Source organism: Sinocyclocheilus anshuiensis, unplaced genomic scaffold, assembly GCF_001515605.1.
Source record: "Sinocyclocheilus anshuiensis isolate Anshui unplaced genomic scaffold, SAMN03320099.WGS_v1.1 scaffold199, whole genome shotgun sequence".
NCBI lineage: Eukaryota > Metazoa > Chordata > Actinopteri > Cypriniformes > Cyprinidae > Sinocyclocheilus > Sinocyclocheilus anshuiensis.
In genome coordinates this window covers 2695496-2718346 of record NW_015552582.1, presented here as the reverse complement: position 1 = coordinate 2718346, position 22851 = coordinate 2695496, and the positions used below count along the sequence as shown (strand labels likewise).

Here is a 22851-nt window from a genome sequence, read left to right as displayed (position 1 = left end):
GCATAAACACATTTCATTACACCAAATACACAAAATAATGTTCTTTTTAGCAGCATCATATGACCCCTTTAAGATGTCATTACTATGACTTTAAGGTAGTGGTTTTAATTATTATTTTTTTAAATCAGCCAATCAACTTATGGAACACTTTGTGGCCCACAACAGTGATATTTTAGTATTATGTAAATATTATTATAGTATTTATTAATATTTTGAATTAGGTTTTGTTTTTGTATTTTCAATTTTAATTTTAGTTTACGTTTTAGTAATGTGGTTATGTGATTTTGTCTTTTTTATTATTTTTTTATATTTCTATTTATTTAAGTTATTTCACTTTTAGTAATTATCTAATTGTCTAGTTGTTAAAATTGTATAAATATTGTATTTTATTTCAGCTTTACGTTTATTAAAATTTTTTTCATAGTTTTCATTTAGTTTAGTTAGTCTATAGTTAATAACAGCGCTGGTCTTCGAACCACTGCTTTAAGACTATTATAAATGTATTGGAATTAATTATTGATTTTCATACACGTTTGTGTTGTCAGGAGGTAGTGAAGTGTGAGATTGAAGTGATGAACCAGTTGAACCATGCCAATCTGATCCAGCTCTACGCCGCCTTTGAATCTCGACATGAAATCATTCTAGTGATGGAGTAGTAAGTTACATCCACAAACACACTGAAGTTTCACACACAGACATCCTATCTCACTAAGTAAATCTCATTCATGCTATGTGTATTTTGTGTTCCCTATGTACCCCCTAGTGTTGATGGCGGAGAGCTGTTTGACCGGATCATAGATGAGAACTACAAGCTGACCGAGTTGGACACAGTGCTGTTCATCAGACAGATCAGTGAAGGGCTTCAGCATATGCACAAGATGTACATATTACACCTTGACCTTAAGGTGCCAAACACATTCTTGTTAATAATATGCATTTGAACAGCTTCATGAAAAGAACAAGAAGTTTGAAATCCCTGTGTTTACTGTGTCAACAGCCTGAAAACATTCTCTGTGTCAGTCGACAAACAAACAAGGTGAAGATAATTGACTTTGGGCTCGCAAGGAGGTTAGTATTTGTTTCTGTGTCTGTGTTTACACTTGCTTTCTTTCTGCCTGTCTTCATGAATCTACTGTTTCTCTCACGCCGATTTGTTCTTCATCTTCCTTTCAGATATAAACCTAGGGAAAAGTTGAGGGTGAACTTTGGTACACCTGAGTTCCTGGCTCCTGAAGTCATCAACTATGAATTTGTCTCATTCCCAACTGATATGTGGAGTTTAGGTGTCATCACTTACATGCTGTGAGTCCATAGATATCAATGAACAATCATAATACCAAAAGGAGAGAATTTTGTAAAACTTGTGTTTGCGTGTGTAGGCTCAGTGGCTTGTCTCCGTTCCTGGGTGAGGATGATAATGAGACACTAAATAACATCCTGGCATGTCAGTGGAGTTTTGAAGAGGCTGAATTTGCCGACATCTCTGAGGAGGCCAAAGACTTCATCTCACGCCTGCTTGTGAAGAGCAAAAGGTTTGTGTGTCCCCAAAAGTTGGCTAAATTTGACAAATCCTCCTTTTTTGATTCTGAAATGTTACCAGTATGTTTGTGTTTTGATGCATGTTTATTTATTTATGTATTTTTTGTGCAGTTGGAGAATGAGTGCATCCCAGTCCCTGAAACACCCATGGCTTTCAGACCGAGCCCTTCACTACCATCTGCACCATAAGGTTAATAACAGCTTTGAGCTTGTGACTAAATGAGTGCAGTAGTGACTTAATTAATTAAGAATTAATGAACCTGTTTCTCTCACAGAAAAACAAGTGTCACTCTTCACGTGCTCCTCCTCCAGAGGGATAAACAGGTAAGATGCATAACATGAAATAAAATGACAATTCTGTCATCATTTACTCACACTCATGTCGTTCCAAACCTGTATGCCTTTCTTCTTCGGAACACAAAAGAAGATATTTCAAAGAATGTTGGTAACAGTTTCAGTTCCCACTGACTTCCATTGTATTTTGTATTCCAACATTCTTTAAAAGATCTTCTTTTATGATCTGCAGAAGAAATGAATCATGAGGGAGCGTACATCAAATTTTTTTTTTCTTCAGCTGTATTTTATTATTGTAAGGTGACCTTGAGTGTCTTGAAAGGCGCCCATAAATAAAATGAATTATTATTATTAATTAAATGATGACAGAATTTAATTTTTTTTGGTGGACTGTCCCTTTAAATGTTAAAAAGTAATTAACATTTAGTTCTCCTATCCTTGACTTCATGTTTTCTGCAGAAGTGATCATTGGCTCTCCTGGTGCCTTGGTGACACACTGGACCAATACAGTTGTATCTGAACAACTATGCAACATCTGTTCAATATTACAGTCAAATACTGACTTTAAAATGTTTATTAACTTCTTACCTCAACTTTAAGCTAAAACAGCATACAACACATTAAAAGTACAGCTCTCCACAAGAATATTTCACCATTTTGTAAAATGGTAACATTTATGGCTCTGTGATGAACTTGCTCTGTGCTCCAGTCCTGGTTTAAGTGGGTTTTAACTGCTGGCTGTCGTCTTATGAAAAATTACTACATACACTTAATTCTACAGGGATTTGGTCTTGTATGTGCACTTTATAATAGGCCAGGACTGGAGAAAGTATGTGAATGACTAAGAGTGCAACAGAAATCATCATTCATACTCTATACGCACAAATGTATTGAGTCTTATCATGGTAATATTCTGTACATCATTGGTTTATGGTAACATTGCATTTGCATAATATTTATGAAGGCATTAGAATTCACAAAAGAAACTGTACTGTATTTTACACTTGAAAATCTAGCACCCTTAATGTCAAAATCCTGCAAATAATCTATCATTTTGAATGTTATGTCTTTTCTGTTGATTTTCAAGAAGTCTAAGTGTCAGAGTTTGGAGTTTGTTTGTGTGCATGTAGCTACTGTTATCTGATACAAATAGCCATGACCCAAATTCAGCTCTCACTTACCACATTTTATTCAATAATGTCATTCAGAGGGTTTCCCTTAGGGCAAATGTATTGTGCAAAATGAGTTATTCAGAATCATGAGCTCCAAATGCTTAGCTAATGTTGCTGACCTCACACTTTATTGTATTTTTGTTTTCGATTTTTTTAAGCTGGAAATTGGAGACTGGGACATTGGCTTCAAGACTGGCTGTTTTAGGCGATTATATGGTCTTGCTCACTCCTTCTCTTTGTTGTAGACATCTCACCTTCCATGAAGGCAATTGAAAAAAGAAAGAAAAAAAAAAAACGGAACACTACCTTCAAATGTATTGTGTGTTTTTGTGTGGTTCTAAATATAAAGATACTGTTGCTTTGATCACCTTTCACTGATGTTTACTTGAAATGCTTTCACAATATAATAAATGGGGTGAAATGTACTGTATGTCAGCTTATGGCTAACAAATTAGTGCTTTTAGACACTAGGATTCTAAGTGAAAGCTGAAAAACCAGGACTATCACTTTTTGATGTGTAAGCATTAATAAAAGATTTGTTTATTTTTATGTTTTGATTTCAGTTTCTATATATGCGATGACTGGATTGAGGAATGCTGAAATATAATAGCTCATAAACTACTAGGAAAAATAAAAGCATGTCAGTACTTTCATATATTAGTACTTGTACATTATTTAAAAGATGTTTTGTTGTAAGTGCCTTATATGGTGTACGTGCCTTAGAACTTTAAATATTATCTAAATTAAAATATATTTTGAACAAACATTTGATTGACTGGTTCATTCATTTTATCTATTCTTGGAGAAACAGCATTTAAGTCATTTTCTTGTAAATGCACATAATCCTGAGTTCCTCCTCTCACTTTAATTGTTTGCATATTTTTTTCCACACATGAAATATTCAAAATTACATCAGTGGTTCAAAGCCTTGATCTATGGCTGTGGCGCAAAAAACATCATGTACAGTAAGAATGATATGTGACCCTAAAAAAAACCCTAAACCAGCCAACAGACCAGCTTGACAAGACTGGGAGACCAGCAAAACAGCCTTGACTAGTTGAAGCTGTTTTTCAGCTGTGATTTAGGCCTAGCCTAGGATTTACTATGAAATGTAGGCATATTATATAACGATAATAATTATTATATTAGATATGTAATAATAAAGGGAGAAAGTAAAAAAGTGGTTTGTTTAAATCCTCCTGAACCTCGATTCCTTTAGTGGGCGCTGTGACACATTTACATCCCCAAGCCAACAGGATTTCTCTCCTCTTTATTCTGTGGTGCGTACGTCACAGGCGCTCTGCTCTGTGATTGGCTGCTGAGTGCAGGTTCCTGATGTGTCGCTCAAGCAGCTGGAGTTTCGGATGTGTTTGCATCTGTTCATGACAAACGATCGCGCACAGTGGAACCAGACCCCACAGACACACTCCGAACCGAAACCAGCTCCAGACGATGGCTCAATGTGCAGCAGCGGCGGCGGCCAGTGGTGATGTGAACGGAGACAGCAAGACGAAGAGGAAAGTGGCCATCATTACAGGCATTACCGGTCAGGTAACGTGAATTATCGTATCAACCTATGCGACGCGATGATATATAGGCATAGTTTAGCTAGAAATCAAAAGTATGTCATATTACTCACCCTTATGTTGTTTCAAACGCGTATGGCTTTCTTTGTTCTGTGGAAAACAGAGGGAGATGTCTGGCAGAATGACAGTCTCAGTCACCATTCAGTCTTATTAGAGGAAAAAAAGATGCCTTGAATAGTGCCCGAGGCTGTCAGTCCCTAACATGAGGGTGAGTAAATGATAACTGGCTTTTATGAGACAATTTTATCCTTGACCCCCTTGGTTCACTTGCTTTTGTGGTTTTCGGTAACCATGGCAATAGTAGTTTTTGCTAAAATACATTAATTACTATAATATAGTTATATTTGTAAAACTATAACACTTTTTTTTTTAAGGTATAGAAGTTTCATTTTCTTACGTGGTAATTTCCGAACTTACAACTGACAACTAAGCTTACACCATGTCTAAACTGGACGCGAGCGACGCAACGCGACAAAAGCACTGCAGGCCTGTGTAATTTGTTTCACTGAATGCACTTTATTCTTACGCCCCATTACGCTTTACGCGAACTATGGGTGTAACTTCCGTTAAGCTGTAAACAATCAATGAAATGCTCGCTATGAACGCAATAATCTTTTTTTTTTTTTAACTGGGTACAATGAGATGACATTATTCTACTCACCCTTCAACCATCGAACATTAAAATGACATTTAAAAGTGTGAAAGCATAAACAAAATACTTTCAACAGACCATGAATGACCCCAAAAGCCCGATTCTTTCCACAGCAATAACGGACGGGTGAAATATCACTGTAGTAATGTATATCTGTATTAGGCATGGGCCGGTATGAGATTTTGACGGTATGATAACCTTAAGCAAAAACATCACGGTTTCACGGTATCACGGTGTTGTTGTTACAGCTCTAAAATGTGTTATTTTAAAAATGACTGGGTAAAAAAAAAAAAAAAAATTCCGCTGAACATGCAACGCAGTTTGTGCAAGTCCAGAACAGAGACAAGCTGCAATAAGACAAAAAACGGCCGGTTGCCGATCGCGTAAGTTCCAGGGGAAGCTCCTTAAGTTCGGCCATCCTACACACGCGTGACTGACCGCGCTTGCACCAACAAGAGGAGGAGGGTCGTGTTACTCTCTACACTGAACTCAACCTGAGGGATTCCTACACTTTCAGTCTTTGAGGAGACATGAAAAACAGCGCATACCGCAGGAACGGTATAACGGAAAATATTAGTGGTTTTGAAACCATGAAATTTTCAAATTGCGGTATACCTTGAAACCGGTAATCGGCCCATACCTAATCTGTATAATGTAACATGCTTGCCTTAATCAAAATGTTCATTAACTTCATTGCATGATACTATTTCAAAGTGATTTCAGTCATTTTGACAGATAATAAATTGTATTTACCTGTGAAAACAAACAAATCTGGAAACAGACGTGAGAATTTGAGGAGAAAAACAAGAGATTCTTCGTGCATTCCAGTGAATTATTCATGGGATATATCTTAAATTAAATTGGGAGAACAGACCGCATATGTGCAGTATATGTTGTCCTTTCTCATACTATTACAGCGGAATGCAAAGGGTAAAAAGTAAATAATCAACTTATTGAGGAAAAGAATGCCGCAATTGAAAAGAGCTCTTGCCATAGATATTCTTGTTATAACATATCACGCTAAAATACCAAGCCTTACGTTATTCTCATGATATCTGAAAATAAAACATGAATGAAAATTGACAGCTCATTCAGTCAAACAGACGGCTTTATTTGTAGGGTAACCTTATGATTTAACATGATTCATTTCAGTCTTTTTGAATAGCAGTTCCCCAAACCGGAAGTGTCACCCATAATTCAAAATGTAATAGGCTCGTCACGAATAAGGTGGATACATGTATATGTCTGGAATGACAATATATATGTGACAATTTGCATATGGTAAGCAACATTTACAGCTTTTGTGAACAAAAAGCAGAGTCTCATGTGAGCCTGCCCCTTTAATTGTTGGCTGTTGTTTATCTAGCCCGACATGGGCTCTTGTAATTGTGAATCACAGTGAACTATGTAACAGGAGACATGTGACACAAATTTGATCCTCAAAAGTTCATTGAAGATATAAGCAGGTAGCGTGATGTTGTTTTCCAGATTGCTGGTAAAAGAACATTCAAACTGTTCAAAATAGGAAGCAGACAAAAGTATATAACTTGAATTTCTGGTCTGTTTTATGAGTTTTTATGAGTGCATGAGCATGTTACAAACATGGGTGTATCTAGACATCCAGACAATGATAATTGGTATTCAGGTTTTCACTTTGTACGTTTATGAGACCTGTCTTGCTTTTGTGCATCATATATAGCTGAATGTGCCATCCATTTTGTCCTGAGCAGACTTTTTGGACCAAAATAGTAAAATTTAAATGGTAAAAACTGTATATTCTCCACTCCAATTAAAACATTTCCCGCCACAATTTGACATTTAGATCCCCCTCCAACTGAAAAGAAATACAGCATGTAGAAATTTCTATGACTGTACAAAGCACTTAAATATTTAATGAGGTAAGTAGAGTTCAGTTCATTTATTATTTGTTGCTAAACTATTGGCCATTATATTTTAACACCACATTGCTATTACTTACCCATATCAGCTACTTAAAGTGTATTCAATTGGTTGCATCATTTATTTTGGAGTTGAAATATAATACATTAAATATGCTTTACCCCCACCCCACCCCCCAAAGCTACTCCCATGCTTACAAACGCACTCTAGTGAAATAAAAATGATATTCTGATCAAGGAAATGTTAGCTGTTGTAAATATGACTGTGTAAAGAGCCTCTCCCACAGTAAAATGCCATGGGACATTTATTACACATAAAATGGTTAGTCCTATTCCTCGATTCTGATTGTCAGCAGCTGTGTTTTATTCACAATACAGCACAGCTATGACCGCTTCACCCAACATTCTGTCAAAGCCACTAGAAGGCAAGCCTGCAACCATTAGCCGAAAAAGCGTAATGGCTAAAGCTAACGCTTCGGGTCTGGCAGTATGTGAGAAAGGAGACCAGAGGTTGTTTTTTTTTTAATGGACGTCAATGGATGAGAGGCTTCACTACGCTGAATAAACAGCTTTTTAGAGGAAACGGCTTATCCTTTAATGAATCGACAGCCTATCTGCTAATCTTCAACATGTTTTACACTAAACAATACTTTTGGATTGAACTATTTTTAGAGTTTACCACGAAAAAAATGCCACTGACTTTTTGCGACAGGTGATGTTCAGCTTTCGGCACTTCTCATTCATTCCTATGGGATCCGTAAATGGCGATTGAGTGTCGTACAACTCCGACTGAAATTCAATGACGTCAAGGTTGTATTGTGATTGGTTATTAAGGGACACGTGATCCAAGTTAGCCGTTACGCTTTCTCCAATAGTGAGTAATACAGACCCTCTCATCTCCCTATAGTAAAATAATCTCTAGCTGTGTCTGAAATCGCTCACTCTTTCACTCATTCACTAATCCCTATATAGTGTATGGCAGTTGAGTGGACTATATCAGAAAGGAGTGAACGAAATGAAGTGAACGGATTCGGATGGTGATGTGTCTGCGCGTGAAAAACATCTTCGTCATATGTACTTTTATATTACATGTACCTTATTTTAGAAAATAATATTAATAGCAATAACACTTAAAATAACTTTATATTGTAATTGTGCATACCTCCATGTCAGCTTTGTGGTTTTATTGATGGTATATTATTAATTTATTTTGTATTGCTTTGTTCATAATCATTAAATACTATTAAAATACTGTCAACAAAAATAAACACACATTAACACGTTATTGTTTGTAGTATTTTGAAACTCTCCCGAGCAGCGTTTTGCACTAAGATGCCAATGGTCGTAGAGCGCCCTCAGGCAACCGTTAATTTTACATCAGAATGAATACGCTACCAACGGACATTTTTAAATATCCACCAAATTTTTATAATTTTTGTAAATTAACAAAAATGCCACCTCAGTAAATTAATATAATATTAAACTGAGTTAATGCCTACATTATATATTTTAATATAAATAATGCATGAAATAAACGTAAACCAGAAATAATAAAGATGTAAATGGCATCTCTCATTCAAACTCGCTCGCTCCCGCTCTCTCTTCCAACTCGTTGGTTCTCCACATTGGATTGTGGGAAATAGTGCTTCAGCGAGTGTACATTGGTCGAAATCAGAATGCATTGTGGGTAAAAAGTAGTGAACGAATGTAGGGAATGAAGTCGTTCACTCAGAATTCGGACAGCACTACAAAATGGCTGACACCCGATGTAGTGCACTATATAGTGGACAGGGAGCGATTTCGGACACAGCAATAGTCTTTCCAGGAAGTTTGAACTTGCCTTGCATTTAATGGACCTTTTTCACATTTCCGGGTTTCTCGGCAGCGGAAGTACGGCAGTCAGTAGGGAGAGCGATGTCAAATTTACCGTCAGTCCCATAGACGCTGTATTAGAAACACCCTCACATTAGCATTAACTAGTTTTTTGTAATTTGATGCAAAGGTAATATAATACAAATAATAGTGTTATAAATGTACATACATTTAAAAAAAAAAATACAAATTTGAAAAACTTTCGAGGATTTACGATGCTGATGATGTTAAACGCGCCATCGCAGTCTTGTGAAAAGGGTCCATTGGCAGTTGTTGTGGTGTTGGCGGGTAAATGAAGGAAACAAACATGCCTTTTTGCCTTTTAAATTCTTTTGTATTAATTTGGATCCCTTGCAGTGTGTTGATGTGCATGAGATGATACACACGTATACATATAAAGAGGATTTTGTTACACTTTAGCCAGATTTGTATCGTCAGCGAGGTCAGTGCCAAAGTCAGTAAACTTTTCCCCCAATAAAAATACATTCATTTAATTCACATGCATTGAGGTGCTACCCACAGAACATCACTGCTGACGTGATTTATTGTGTAACATTAAATGCCAAGTGTGGCATACACTAAGAAAATAATTTTTGCAGTAATTGGGAGCTAACTAAATATGAAGTTTGTAAATATCTTCGTAAATTCAGTGGTGGCTTAGTTAAAAAGAGGAAATCCTATGAGAATGAAGTTATTTCTCAAATTGCCAATCTTTTAGCTAAAAATATGGAAGGTATTACTGATTCTGAAAAAGCTGAACTTGCTAAACAGCAATTAGATAAAATATATAAAGATAAAGCTGAAGGAGCCTACATACGGTCGTGCAGAAAATGGCTTGAAGAAGGTGAGCAAAGCTCTGCGTATTTCTTTAGATTAGAAAGGGAGCAAGCAAAAAAAAAGAATATAACAAAACTCATAATTGATGGAACACTAAGTGAAGATCAGAAAATTATTGGAAAATTCAAAATTTTACAGTGAGTTATATACATCCAAATTTTGCTACCAAGATATAAATTATTTTTTTGAGTCTCTCCAGAATGTACAGCAGTTGAATGTGGCAGATAAAGCCTTTTGTGACAGCCTTATTACCTTGAAAGAAATTGTTAATGTGATTAATATGTTAAAAAATTGAAAATCTCCGGGAAATGATGGACTCACCTCAGAGTTTTATAAGTTATTTGGCAAAAAAATAGCATCTTTTTTATTAGAAGTTTTTAAAGAAAGCACAGAAAAAAAAATTCTTCCCCCCACTTTATGTCAGGGAATAATTACCCTAATCCCAAAGCCAAACAAAGATCACCTTCTCATAGACAATTGGCGCCCAATCTCCTTACTAAATAATGACTACAAAATAATAGCATCAGTTCTGGCTAAAAGACTAAAATGTGTTAAACTCAATTATTGATGAAACGCAGTCAGGATTTCTGCCTAACAGACATATTTCTAACAACATACTTTTAATTTTAGATATGTTAGACTATTCACATTTACTTCAAAAAGAAAGCTTTATTTTATTTTATTTTTAGACTATTATAAAGCGTTTGATACGCTAGAACACAAATTTCTGTTTCAAGCACTGCATAGAATTGGCTTTGGTGACCCCTTTTGTAATATGATCAAAATGTTGTACGTGAACAGTAATGGACCCTTTTCACATTTCCGGGTTTCTCTGCAGCGGAAGTCGTCATAGTTGGGTTAACTTAAAGAGCAGTGAATGGGAGAGTACCACAAATATATTTTTTGCATTCCCATTTGCTCAAATAGCAAAAGAAAAACTCCACGATAGTGTTTTCGTGACTTTCAATAAAAGGAAAAAAATTGAGAGAGACTGATAACGGCAGTCAGAAGAGAGAACGATGTCAAATTTACCGTCCCACCCATAGACGCTGCATTACAAACACCCTCGCATTAGTGTTAACTGTTTTTTTTGGTAATTTGATGCAAAGGTGATATAATACAAAGAATAGTGTTCATACATTTAAAAAAAAAATACAAATATGAAAAACTTTCGAGGATTTACGATGCTGATGACCGTTAAACAGTCTTGTGAAAAGGGTCCATAGCTCAATTAAGTTAAGTAATAGTACCTCTCCCAGATTTTTCTTAAATCGAGGTGTTCGACAGGGATGTCCAGTCTCTCCCTATCTTTTCTTGATTGCAACACAATTTCTAAGTTTATATATCAAAACAAGCCATCTAAAAGGCATCAGTATTGGAAATACAGAGATAATTATTACCCAGTTAGCGGATGATACTGCCCTGTTCTTGGAAGACTCTCTTCAAATACCAACAGCCCTATGTATTCTTCAGCGTTTCTCTAAAGCTTCAGGCTTACATCTTAATCTTAATAAATGTGAATTACTTCCAGTTAAAAATAGTACGACTTCTTCAATTAATGGAATTGCAGTTAAAAATTGTGTTACATATTTGGGTTTACAGATAACTAAAGATAACCTTAGGGGCTCTGCAAATTTTAACCCAATTATTACAAAAACAAAAAAACTGGCTACAGAGAGACCTCTCTTTGAAAGGCAGAAGTTTGCTTGTTAAAGCAGAGGGTCTATCTCGCCTTGCTTAAGCCACTCAATCATTGTACGTTAATAACCCCACATGTAAAGTAATCAGTGGAATTTTATGGAAAAACAAGCCCCATTATTTGAAGAAATCAGTAATATTAAATTCTCACATTAAGGGTGGTTTAAACTTTATTGATTTTAACTCATTGAATAATACAATTAAAATAAATTGGCTTAAAGGTACAATATGTAAGTTTTCGCCACTAGAGGTCGCTTTTTCAAAACAATAACAAAGGCGAACTTTGACGTTATGAAGGAAGATGTTCACGGATGAGGTAATTAATTAATTTTTTTATTACCTGTACCTTCCATAGTTATTCAAACAGCGATAAATTATACAGAGAATACAAGCAAAGAACATGTACACTGTCAAAGAACATTATGACTGACTTAAGTCTAGCGTGAGTTTAAGCACTCATAAAACTCATACGTACATCATACGTACATCTTGTTTATGATGAGAAAATTCGCGTGAGAGCTGAATTCAGTCAGCGAGCGCAGTGCACTGAACAAAAACTCATCTGAACGCCTCTGATTGGCCATTGCATTCATAAGCTCAACAGACTCGTGTGTGATTGGTTATAATGCGCAACACTGTAAAAACTCATAAAAAATCATGGTGCAATACTGAGCAGATCTAAATTTAATGCTGCGGTCAACACTTTTCATTTCATTTGCATTTTATTCGTGACAGCCGTAATGGATTTAGTTTAACTGTACAGCAGCATTTGTGTCTGTGTGTTGCCATAGTTTCTACAAGTGGAGGATATGCGACTGAGGCAACTGAGGATATGCGGATATTACATCATTGATCGGCGACAATGACCAGGGACGAGTCATTATTAAGCTGGCTTGAGAAAGCCAACTTAGGGCGTGTTCACACTTGCCGTCTTTCTTGGCAAGAAAAAGTTGACGAGCGCTTTTTTATTAAATTAAAAAGCTGGCAGCGTTTTGGTTACAAATAGCAGCCGAGGGTGTCTTTTGTTGCTATAACAACAGCTGCAACAGTAGCCTAGCGCTATATGCTGCAGAAATGTCGAGAGAGTAAAAAGTTGGCTCTTTCATTGCCTTTTGAAGTTAACGGGGAGGAGAATGTTGGTTCACAACGATGTTTGTGGGTGCGCAACATTATACGGGGAAGGAAACAGTATGGTGCTTACAACAATTTAGTCCAGGAGCTCCGGTTGAATGATGCACGGTTTGTGGCATATTTTAACGCCGGCGGTGGCGTTTTAAAAAGCATTCGGGACTTTTTTGAAAACACGGTTAAAGCCAACTTACTGATCTACTATTTAAACTTATTATTATTCTTCTGAGCCAAAATTTAAACACTATCTCCTCCTAGAGCTTTCAAGCTACAACCACCAAACTCGGTTCAGACCTTCAGACTAATCTGACTCGGTGTGCTATATATTTTCTAACTGATCCGACTTATGGTTTTCGTAAACCAGACTAGCAAAACCACCTAAAATCTCATAGACTTTCATTGACAAACTCAAAACTTTTATACAATGAGACTTATGGTGTTTTTAAGCTGTCTACTCAACTGGTTTTAGCTGGTTTTAACTGTATTAGCATAGAAACATGCAAACAACATGTCAGTAACTTGCTAATCATGCTAACAACATGCTAGTAACATGCTAATCATGGTATAAACATGCTAGCAACATGCTAGTAACTTGCTAATCATGCTAACAACATGCTAGTAACATGCTAATCATGGTATAAACATGCTAGCAACATGCTAGTAACTTGCTAATCATGCTAACAACATGCTAATCATGCTAAAACAAGCTAGCAAACATGCTAGTAACTTGCTAATCGTGCTAGAAACATGGTAACAAAATGCTAATCAGGCTAGCAACATGCTATTAACATGCTAATCATGCTAGCAACATGTTAGAATCATGTTATCAACATGCTGTTAACATGCTAATCACGCTAGTAACTTTGCTAATCATGCTAGAAACATGTTAACAACATGCTATTAACATGCTAATCATGCTAGCAACATGCTAGAAACATGCTAGTAGCATGCTAGTGATTTGCTAATCATGCTAGCAACATGCTATTAACATGTTAATCATGTTAGAAAAATGTTAACAACATGCTAGAGTCATGTTAGCAACATGCTGTTAACATGCTAATCATGCTAGTAACTTGCTAATCATGTTAGAATCATGCTAGCAGCATGCTAGTAACTAGCTAATCATGTTGACAACATGTTAGTAACTTGTTAATCATGTTGACAAAATGCTAGTAAAATGCTAGAAACATGCTAGTAACTTGTTACTCATGCTAACAAAATGGTAACACCATGCTAGTAACATGCTAATCATGTTAACAACATGCTAGTAACATGTTAATCATGTTAGAAACATGCTAGTAACTTGCTAATCATGTTAACAAAATGTTAACACCATGCTATTAAAATGCTAATCGTGCTAGCAACATGTTAATAAACTTGCTAATTATGTTAACAACATGCTAGTAACATGCTAATCATGCTAGAAACATGCTAGTAATGTGCTAATCATGTTAACAAAATGTTAACACCGTGCTATTAAAATGCTAATCATGCTAGCAACACGTTAATAAACTTGCTAATTATGTTAACAACATGCTAGTAAAATGCTAATCATGCTAGAAACATGCTATTAACTTGCTAATCATGCTAACAACATGTTAACCATGTTAGAAACATGCTAGTAACATGATAATCATGCTAGCAACATGCGAGTAACAATGCTAATCATGCTAATAAACATGTTAACAACATGATAGTCATGCTAGAAACAGCCTAGCAACCACCCCAGGTACCCTAGCAATATGTTTATATCTATTTTTCTGATAGACTGTATTGCCTTGAAAACATTCAAACTTTAATCTTTAAAACAATTTTAACTTTCAATCTACTTCAAACTTTCAGACTGCAAGCTTTTAAAACTACTTCAAACTTTCAGGCTAGGCTTTTTTGAGCCACCTTAAAGTTTGTCTACAAACTGTACTCATCTAGTTTAAAATTGGAATTTCTCTAACTTTTGGAATAACATAAATACACAACTGCATAAAATATATAACACTGTGCAAGTAGTTTTTGGATATTTTATTACGAAAATCTTGCGCAAAAATTTGTCTTAATGTGTAACTATGATATCCCAAAACTTTCTGTCAAGCTATCTAACTTTCACCAACATGTTCTCTCCACCGGCGTTACATATGGAACAATAGGAATATTTTATTTAAGAATAAATCTTTGTTCAATAATCAGTGGTTCAGTAACGGAATATTTCATGTTAGTCAGCTCTTTAACAAGGATGGTCTGCTCTTTAGGTATACAGATTACTTGTAGAATTTCTATTTCTTTTAGAATATAATATACCTGTAACTCCTAAAGAGTTTACAACTGTTATGGATGCTATTCCATCTGGCATATGCATGCTTTTTTAAAAATTATACTCTATCTATAGGAACAGTTCCCTTTCCTGAACCTATCAACACGCCTATTGGTGAAATATGTTTCACTGGGAAAAAAGGAAGAAATTTTAAAATAAGAACTTTATTCCTTGAGAACATTGTCTCTGCCCCTCCTGTAGTCTCATATTGGAACAACCTTTTTGATCATTTAAATTGGAAAAATATATGGTCCATGCAACAAAGACTTTTCCTCACTAACAAAATAAAAGAAAAAACTTTTAAATTACTCCATAATATTTACCCTGTCAAACATTTTCTTAAGAAAAAATTTGGATCAGATTTGGACACTAATTGCTCCTTTTGTCAGAATGATACTGAAACACTTCTTCATTTGTTTTGGTCGTGCAACTATACTTTTCAGCTCTGGAAAGATGTTAGTTATTTTATTTCAAGTACTATCTTACAAGGTTTTTCAGTGAATCCTAAATCTGTTATTGTTGGTTTCTTTGAAGCGGATTCAAATGCCTGCTTTATTATAAATCTAATTCTCTTTCTATGTAGATTTTATATTCATAAATGTACATTTTCGAACTGTAAACCTATGTTTGTAGTATTCTTACAAGAGATAAAACATTATTTACGTACAATTTCATTCTGACTTAACAAAAAAGCTCTCAAAACATGTACAGTTTGCACAGCCTACAAACTCTTTACTGTATTTAATGTGTAATTTTTATTAATTTGTGTAATGCCCTCTTATTTCCTTTTCTTTTTTCCCCTTTGTCTTTTTTTTTTTTGTTAGTCTTTTTCTGCTTTGAACTATGGTACTGATTGTTTTTTTTATTTTATTTATTCTATTGATGTTATTCTTAACTGTTGTTATGTTTTAATTTTGTTGTTCCATAATGTAAACTAAATGTTCAAATAAAGCATTAAAAAAAGTGAGGCATACACGACGTTAATAGTAAGATAACTCCTTTGATTAACTGGAAAGACCAGCTTGTGGCGTTTATATTTTGCTTGGGTGCATGTGGTGAGTAAATTACTTTTATAACCTGAATGTTTGCAGTACGTGGTGTTTAGCATTGGCAGACTGAAGAGGGAAGTTCCTGGTTCGTCTCATGATAAACGCTACACGGTGGGCAGAGCGCAAGCTTAATTTGACAACGATGTGAAAAGTCATGCAGTTTGCTTGATGAACAGCAGAGAGCGGTCGAATGCTAACAATCGTCCAGACTAAAGCGATATATACATGCACGTACTTGGCAGACGCCTCCTATCCTATTCCTATCTGCCATTGATTGATATTATTATTGTTAGTGTTTAGTTTTTCTGAACAAAATATAGCATTAAATAGTCTATTATAAAGCAGATTATTAGATTATAAAAGTGTCCTAGTTATTGTTGGGGTTTTATACATTTAGCATAATATAGTTTTGCCAGAACACAGACCAATCAGCTGAAAGATCGATGACTTAAACAACAGCAACGACTATTTATTTTCAACGGATATCCATTGGTGTAAAAAAAATATTTATTATATATTTATGATTATGGGTCTACGTTTGTTATTAGTATTATCATTGTTATTATTAATACACTAATGAGTATTGTAGTTTTGTTAACACTAATAAAACTGCTAATATGGCTAGAAACAAACGATTATAAATAACATCGGAATTTATTTAAATGTGTAACGAAGAAAGTTCTTGATTAAAAAATATCGCACACGTAATTTTTGGTAAGTCAAATGATTTTATTTCAGGCAGATGGCAATAATAAATAGGGAATTTATTTAAATGTGTAACGAAGAAAGTTCTTGATTAAAAAATATCGCACACGTAATTTTTGGTAAGTCAAATGATTTTATTTCAGGCAGATGGCAATAATAAATAGGCTAATAATTAAAAAAAAAAAAAAAGTTCAGCGTACTGAAGTCCAACAACTGAGACGTTTCCAGTAAAGTTTCGGTAATAGGAGCAGTTTATACATTTTAGATTATAATTTGGTGTAGGTCTGTCACCAGAAAACCCTTAATGGGCACCCTTTACCGCGTATTTCAGACGCAGTCGTCATAGACGAAATGAGTAGTAAAAACGCTTTAATTGTGTGTCTTTTTGTTGATATGCGCAGTTAATTATGTTAAATTTGTTGCGCCCACTTGTGGTTCATAAAGGAACACATAGCCGTGTGTTTGGATTTGTGCTTTAATGCGGTAAAGAGAGAAAGACTCTTTTACTGCGGTCATGGGCAGATATAAGGGACCTATTTTTCAAACAGACACATCGACACGCAGTACGTACACAAACAGAGATAATACGTCACAGACAGAGAGACAGACACATGGAGTTAAGTGGGCTTATTTGATTAGCTTTCATTCTTTCCTTTGCCATTCTGGTTTTCTCAGCATAAATGCATCCTCAGTTTGCCATTAGCAATCAGCCTGTGTCTCGTGCAGAGGTCTGAAGGCCTATAGATTTATCTTTATGTGGTGCATAAGGGTAATGGTGATTGCAATGGAAAGTTTTTCCAAATTAGCCAGCATTTCTGAGATGTTTCGCACATGAGGTTTGACTCAAAACAAGAGATGATTAAGAATTTAAAAGTTATTTATTTGAAAGATTTTATAATTCAGACAGAAAGTGATTGGTAGCTTACAAGGTAGGCCAGTGTGTGTGTATGCACAGACTGGTTGGAATGTCGTGTCCATCTAGGCTTCCTGTCTGTGAACGTAATCTGCGGGAAACAGGCAACGTTTCCCAACAGTCTCAGCGTGACGATAAGCTGCTTTTTATCAGGGTTATGAGGCCGTGCTGCAGTTGGCACTGGTTGTGTCACACGCATACACACACAGAGAGCCTCAGGTGGTCAGACATTGAACGGTTTGTATGTAAATGTCCAGTAAATGTGTGAAAAGAAAACGGAAATGTATCTTTAAGCACATCTTTTCCTCTGCTGACATATATATACTTATATACAGGCACACGCATGGCTGCTGGAGCTTCTCATTTTTTCCCAAAGGTCTTTGGGACTGTGCCTATATCACCCCAGCAGGAAGTAGGGGGCGGAATGCCATGGCCGGGGTGGAATGTTCCAAAGTTCTAGAATGTGCGGTCGGGAAGTATGAGAGGGGAAAAAGGGAGAACAAGAAGTAGACGAGAATAAGAATGAAAGAGACTCGAAAGTTGTTTATGTTTTAGGTTAAAACGTGTCTTTAGGGTACGGCCGTGTCACTTTTTGACAGTCAGGTGGATTCAGCGGCTTAAACTGAGCTGTCAGACTTTCACTGACTGACACAATAGCCTTGTTTGCTTGATTAATACTCTTTTGTCTGTGTGTGTGATGCACTCGGATGATTCAGTAAACTTGTATTACACTGGCTTACAGTGTGTGTTGTAGCCCGTAGGCACTCCTTGCTTATTTGTTAGCCGTCTTGTCGACTGTTTTCTTTGCATTCTTTGCAGACTATGTATGGAGCTCTTTTTAGTGAGGGGATTTTTAGTTCTCTGCTGTTAAAGTGATAGTTCACCCAAAAATTACAATTCTGTCATCATTTATCCACCCTCATGCCGTTCCAAACCTGTTTGACTTTCTTCTGTGGAACACAAAAGAAGATATTTAAAAAAAAATGTCCATACAGTATTTAGACTTTTTTTCCATACAATGGGGTCCACTGGGGCAAAAACAGTTGTGTTGCATGAAAGAAAGTCATACAGCTTTGGAAAGACATGAGGGTGAGTTTCGACACAAGCGTGTGTGCGTACGTGTGCGAAAACGCAAATTTTGTATTATGTAGGCGTGTATTCGCTGCGGTCTGGCTCATGAAATTCAGAAAGAAATGGTCATTGTGTTGCATACTCTCTTGGGTAATGCTTGCCGTAAATGTGTGAGTGTGTGTGTATTTCTCAAAACCCAAAATAATTCTTCCTCTATGTGGTTTCAGGATGGGTCCTACCTGGCTGAGTTTCTGCTGGCTAAAGGTTACGAGGTGGGTAAGCCAATGTAACCCCGAAAGACATCCTACAAACCTGTCAGAAATCATTCCCACATTGATCTGATGCAAATATGTCTGTCTGTTAATAATCATACATGAAAGTCATATTTTCATTTGATTCAAATTTAAATGGGTTGCATCTTATTTAAAGGTTCACTGTACATTTTGGTTATTTTTTTAAGATAAAGAAATTTTAAAAGACATATCTCTTATGCTCAGCAAGGCTGCATTTATTCGATCAAAAATACAGTAAAAACAGTCATATTGTAATATACTATTAAAATTTAAAGTAACAAAAAGAATAGTCTTAAAAGAACAGCATGTATTTAAAATAGAAATCTTTTGTAACTTTATAAATATTCTTACTGTCACTTTTGATCAATTTAACATATTCTTGCTAAATAAAAGTATTAATTTCTTAATAAAAATCTTAGTGACTCCAAACCTTTGAACGAATGTTCTGTTTAAAGTCATGTACACTCAAATGAGATTAATACATGAAGTTTTTGTTGTTTTGGGCAGGTTCATGGTATCCTCCGCAGGTCCAGTTCTTTTAACACGGGCCGGATTGAGCACCTTTATCATAACCCTCAAACGCACACAGAAGGAAGTGAGTTTCACATCCACACACCTGGCTCTAATATGCATGCTTTATTATGTTTGTAAATGCATAAATGTCTTCTAACCTGTGTAAAATATCACTAGGCATTGGATCCGCTAAGGGTTGTAAGTTGTCCATTCAGTATTTTTAATTAATTTTTTTAAGGTATTTTCCTTTATGGTTGCAGTCTAAACATTCTTAAGCACTATTTGGACGGTAATTATTTATTTTGGGTGAAGTCTGAGAAAATCATTGGCATGGCTCCTCTGTGATAAAAGTCATGCATTTGGACTGCAGTTTTTCACAGGGGAGACAAAGAAGTTTTCTATTTTTATTCATATAGGGAATGACACATACACAATGCCGCTAAATATGGTTGTCACTCTTCTGACAAGTGCTTAATCCCATTCTGTACAAACAAGAGTTCACCTGTTTATGGGAGTGACAAAAGTGTTCTGCGACAGAATTCACTCCCCAAAATTATGATATGTTATAGTGCCCTACAATAGGAAAATGCAGTACATACTTACAACTGAAAGACCAAAAACCAAAAGTTTCACAGGTTCGGAGGTGACTGCTGTATTATATACAGTAAAAATAGTTGGTTAGTTTACGGAAACAAGCTTCCTTTGTGCCAAAATACCAAAATTCTGATTCCGTTTAACAGCCAGTGGTAACATTTGGGGCCCAATTAATCCATGTAAACTAATTCATCCACATAAAATAACCAAATTTAATTTGACCAGGAATTTTTTTCCTGAATGGTAGGATAAGAAAATTAACATGTCTTATTGAAATTGTAATAAAGTCACTTATTAGTCCCTGTGTAAAACATTTGCCATCCAAATAGGTCTTTCATTCTTTATCTGGTTTTGAAAGCAAAATTAAATAAAATGAAATTCAAAGTTTTGCACAAAAATCTAGAAACAGACTCTTATTTCACTCCAGTCGATCTGGTGATGGGCGTCTGTTTTTCTCTTTTTCTTTCTTTTTTTTGGCTCAGTAAACAATTTTATAAACATTTTGAACATGGATATTACCTCTTTGTACTGGGTCTGGTAGCTTTCGCTGGCAAGGCTTTACAATAAGGTAATGTATTAACTAACTTGAACAAAACACTTATTACAGTATTTATTAATCTTTGTTAATGTTATTTAATGTAAATACAGTTCATTATTAGTTCATGTTAATTCACAGTGCATTAACTAATGTTAACAAGCACAACTTTGATTTGAATAACGCATTTGTAAATGTTGAAATTAACATTAACTAAGATTAATAAATGCTGTAGGAGTACTGTTCATGCTTAGTTCATGTTAACTAAAGTAGTTAACTAATGAACCTTATTGTAAAGTGTTACCCTTTCGCTCAAGTGGCAGTCTTTAAACTTGAGCCGATGTGGAGGGAAATTTTTTCTAAAACTTTCCAGTAGACAGTAAGCTATATATCAGATTGCTTTGTCAGGGAATGAAATTCATTCTTTTATTCTGTGCCTCATAGACATGAAGTTGCACTATGGAGACTTGACTGACAGCACGTGCTTGGTAAAGATTATCAATGAAGTCAAACCCACTGAAATATACAACCTTGGAGCACAGAGTCACGTCAAGGTAAAACTTTCTCAATCTCGCATTATCTAGCTTCCTTTCTCTATGTTTCTCAGTCACACAGATGCTCTTTGTCTGTCGACTCTCAAACTCTCCCGCTGGACAGACACACACACACACACACACACACACATGCAAACTGTTTCATAATGACTTTGGTTTCTTTCTCAGTGGTGAACAAATGACCCCATCCAAGTAATACTTTGGAAAGAAAAAAATTCTTAACCAAATACAGAAGACTTTCTTTCACTCTCTGTTTCTTTACCCACACCCCTAACGTCTAGTCATCTGGGATGAGGTCAGGGGGATGTTTGTCAGAGAGTTGGCCATCATGGTGTATGTGAACTTCTGTGTGGGTGCTCCACAGGGTAATTTATGGGAAACAAGCACAAACGGCAGTTAAAGTGAGGGAGAGGAAGGGAGAGAGGATGATGATGGAATAAGAAGATCAAAAGCAGAATAGAGATGAGATAATGAGGAGGGATACGAGTGAGACAGTAATATTGACGTTGTTTCCTTTAGCTACTCATGAGTTCAGTCACAGGAAAAACCAATTAAAATGTGTTCAGAGAGAAACAACAGCGTCATGTTTTTGCTGCAGCTTAACATGTTTCAACCACACAAAGAAAACAACTGAAAACATTTGTTCATCCAAAAGTCATCATTTACTCAACATTTGATACAACATGGGAGTGAGAAAATGATGACTGAAGTTTCATTTTTTTGGGTTCCTTGAAACTATTCCTTGAAAAGCATGAAACTTCTTTCGCAAACCATTTGTCTTCCGTGATGTGGTGTATTTCCAAATGAATCAGAAGTTGGCATTTGATTGGATGGTAACAGACAGTCGATTATATTGTTGGTTAATATTATTTTAGCCCACTCGTGCGGCATTTGTTATGTAAGAAAAATGAAAGTAATTTTGGAGGCAGAAAAAGTAATACATTTGATGAGAGATCATGGAAACTCTTCTAGAACAACATGCACCGATGAATCATCCATAATAAGACCAGAGACATTTTATTAAGAAAGTGAATAGAGTCAGTTTTGATTTCCTGTTGTCAAGTTCAATCATACTGAGGGGTCGTTCACGTTGCTCGCATCTCACGTCTTTTGCAGTGTATCACACATGACACAGCACTCTTTTTGTTAAATCCTTCTTTAGACTGTACTTTTTTAACTCCACCCCCTGCATCTCTCATTTTAAACACAAATACGCGTCTTGTGTGAACAGCCCCTAAAGTTATTCTTACACAATAATTTTACACAAAAATTGTTCTTACGCAATAATTACCACTTGCTGTGTTTGATAACCACAGTGGCTTCAGAAGTATTGGAATACATTTAAACACTCAAGTCATATTAAAAATGTATCAGTGTCATTGTATTATGCAGATTTAAGTCGCATCTGCAAACACATGATGCTTTTTAAGTAATACTAATTTTTTGAGCCAGTGTTTTTGAGCTATATTTCTTTAAAACAAATGCGACTTGGTTTGATATTTTGTTATATAATGCCAGTGCATTCGTACATTTTTAAATATGGCTTAACTGTTCAAATACTTTTTCGAGCCGCTGTTTGTCTAAAACGGTTCATAAGCCTCAATGGTTGGCTTGTAAGTCAGTAGGATGGAAAGATCCAG

At 35.7% G+C, this 22851-nt stretch overlaps 2 protein-coding genes across 2 annotated transcripts in view; both read left to right on the top strand.

Annotated features, from left to right (window-relative positions):
- Positions 1 to 3624, top strand: part of LOC107665331 (myosin light chain kinase 2, skeletal/cardiac muscle-like) — a 9089-nt gene extending 5465 nt beyond the window's left edge. Inside the window, exons 8-15 of the mRNA XM_016456160.1 lie at positions 546 to 655; positions 764 to 905; positions 998 to 1068; positions 1174 to 1302; positions 1380 to 1532; positions 1651 to 1729; positions 1815 to 1863; positions 2293 to 3624. Of these exons, the coding sequence (XP_016311646.1) occupies positions 546 to 655; positions 764 to 905; positions 998 to 1068; positions 1174 to 1302; positions 1380 to 1532; positions 1651 to 1729; positions 1815 to 1859 (729 nt within the window). The 3' untranslated portion in view covers positions 1860 to 1863; positions 2293 to 3624. The remainder of the gene's footprint in view (positions 1 to 545; positions 656 to 763; positions 906 to 997; positions 1069 to 1173; positions 1303 to 1379; positions 1533 to 1650; positions 1730 to 1814; positions 1864 to 2292) is intronic.
- A 668-nt stretch (positions 3625 to 4292) lies between these two features.
- Positions 4293 to 22851, top strand: part of LOC107665302 (GDP-mannose 4,6 dehydratase-like) — a 74085-nt gene continuing 55526 nt past the window's right edge. Inside the window, exons 1-5 of the mRNA XM_016456128.1 lie at positions 4293 to 4556; positions 18950 to 18994; positions 19523 to 19610; positions 19706 to 19726; positions 21102 to 21211. Of these exons, the coding sequence (XP_016311614.1) occupies positions 4458 to 4556; positions 18950 to 18994; positions 19523 to 19610; positions 19706 to 19726; positions 21102 to 21211 (363 nt within the window). The 5' untranslated portion in view covers positions 4293 to 4457. The remainder of the gene's footprint in view (positions 4557 to 18949; positions 18995 to 19522; positions 19611 to 19705; positions 19727 to 21101; positions 21212 to 22851) is intronic.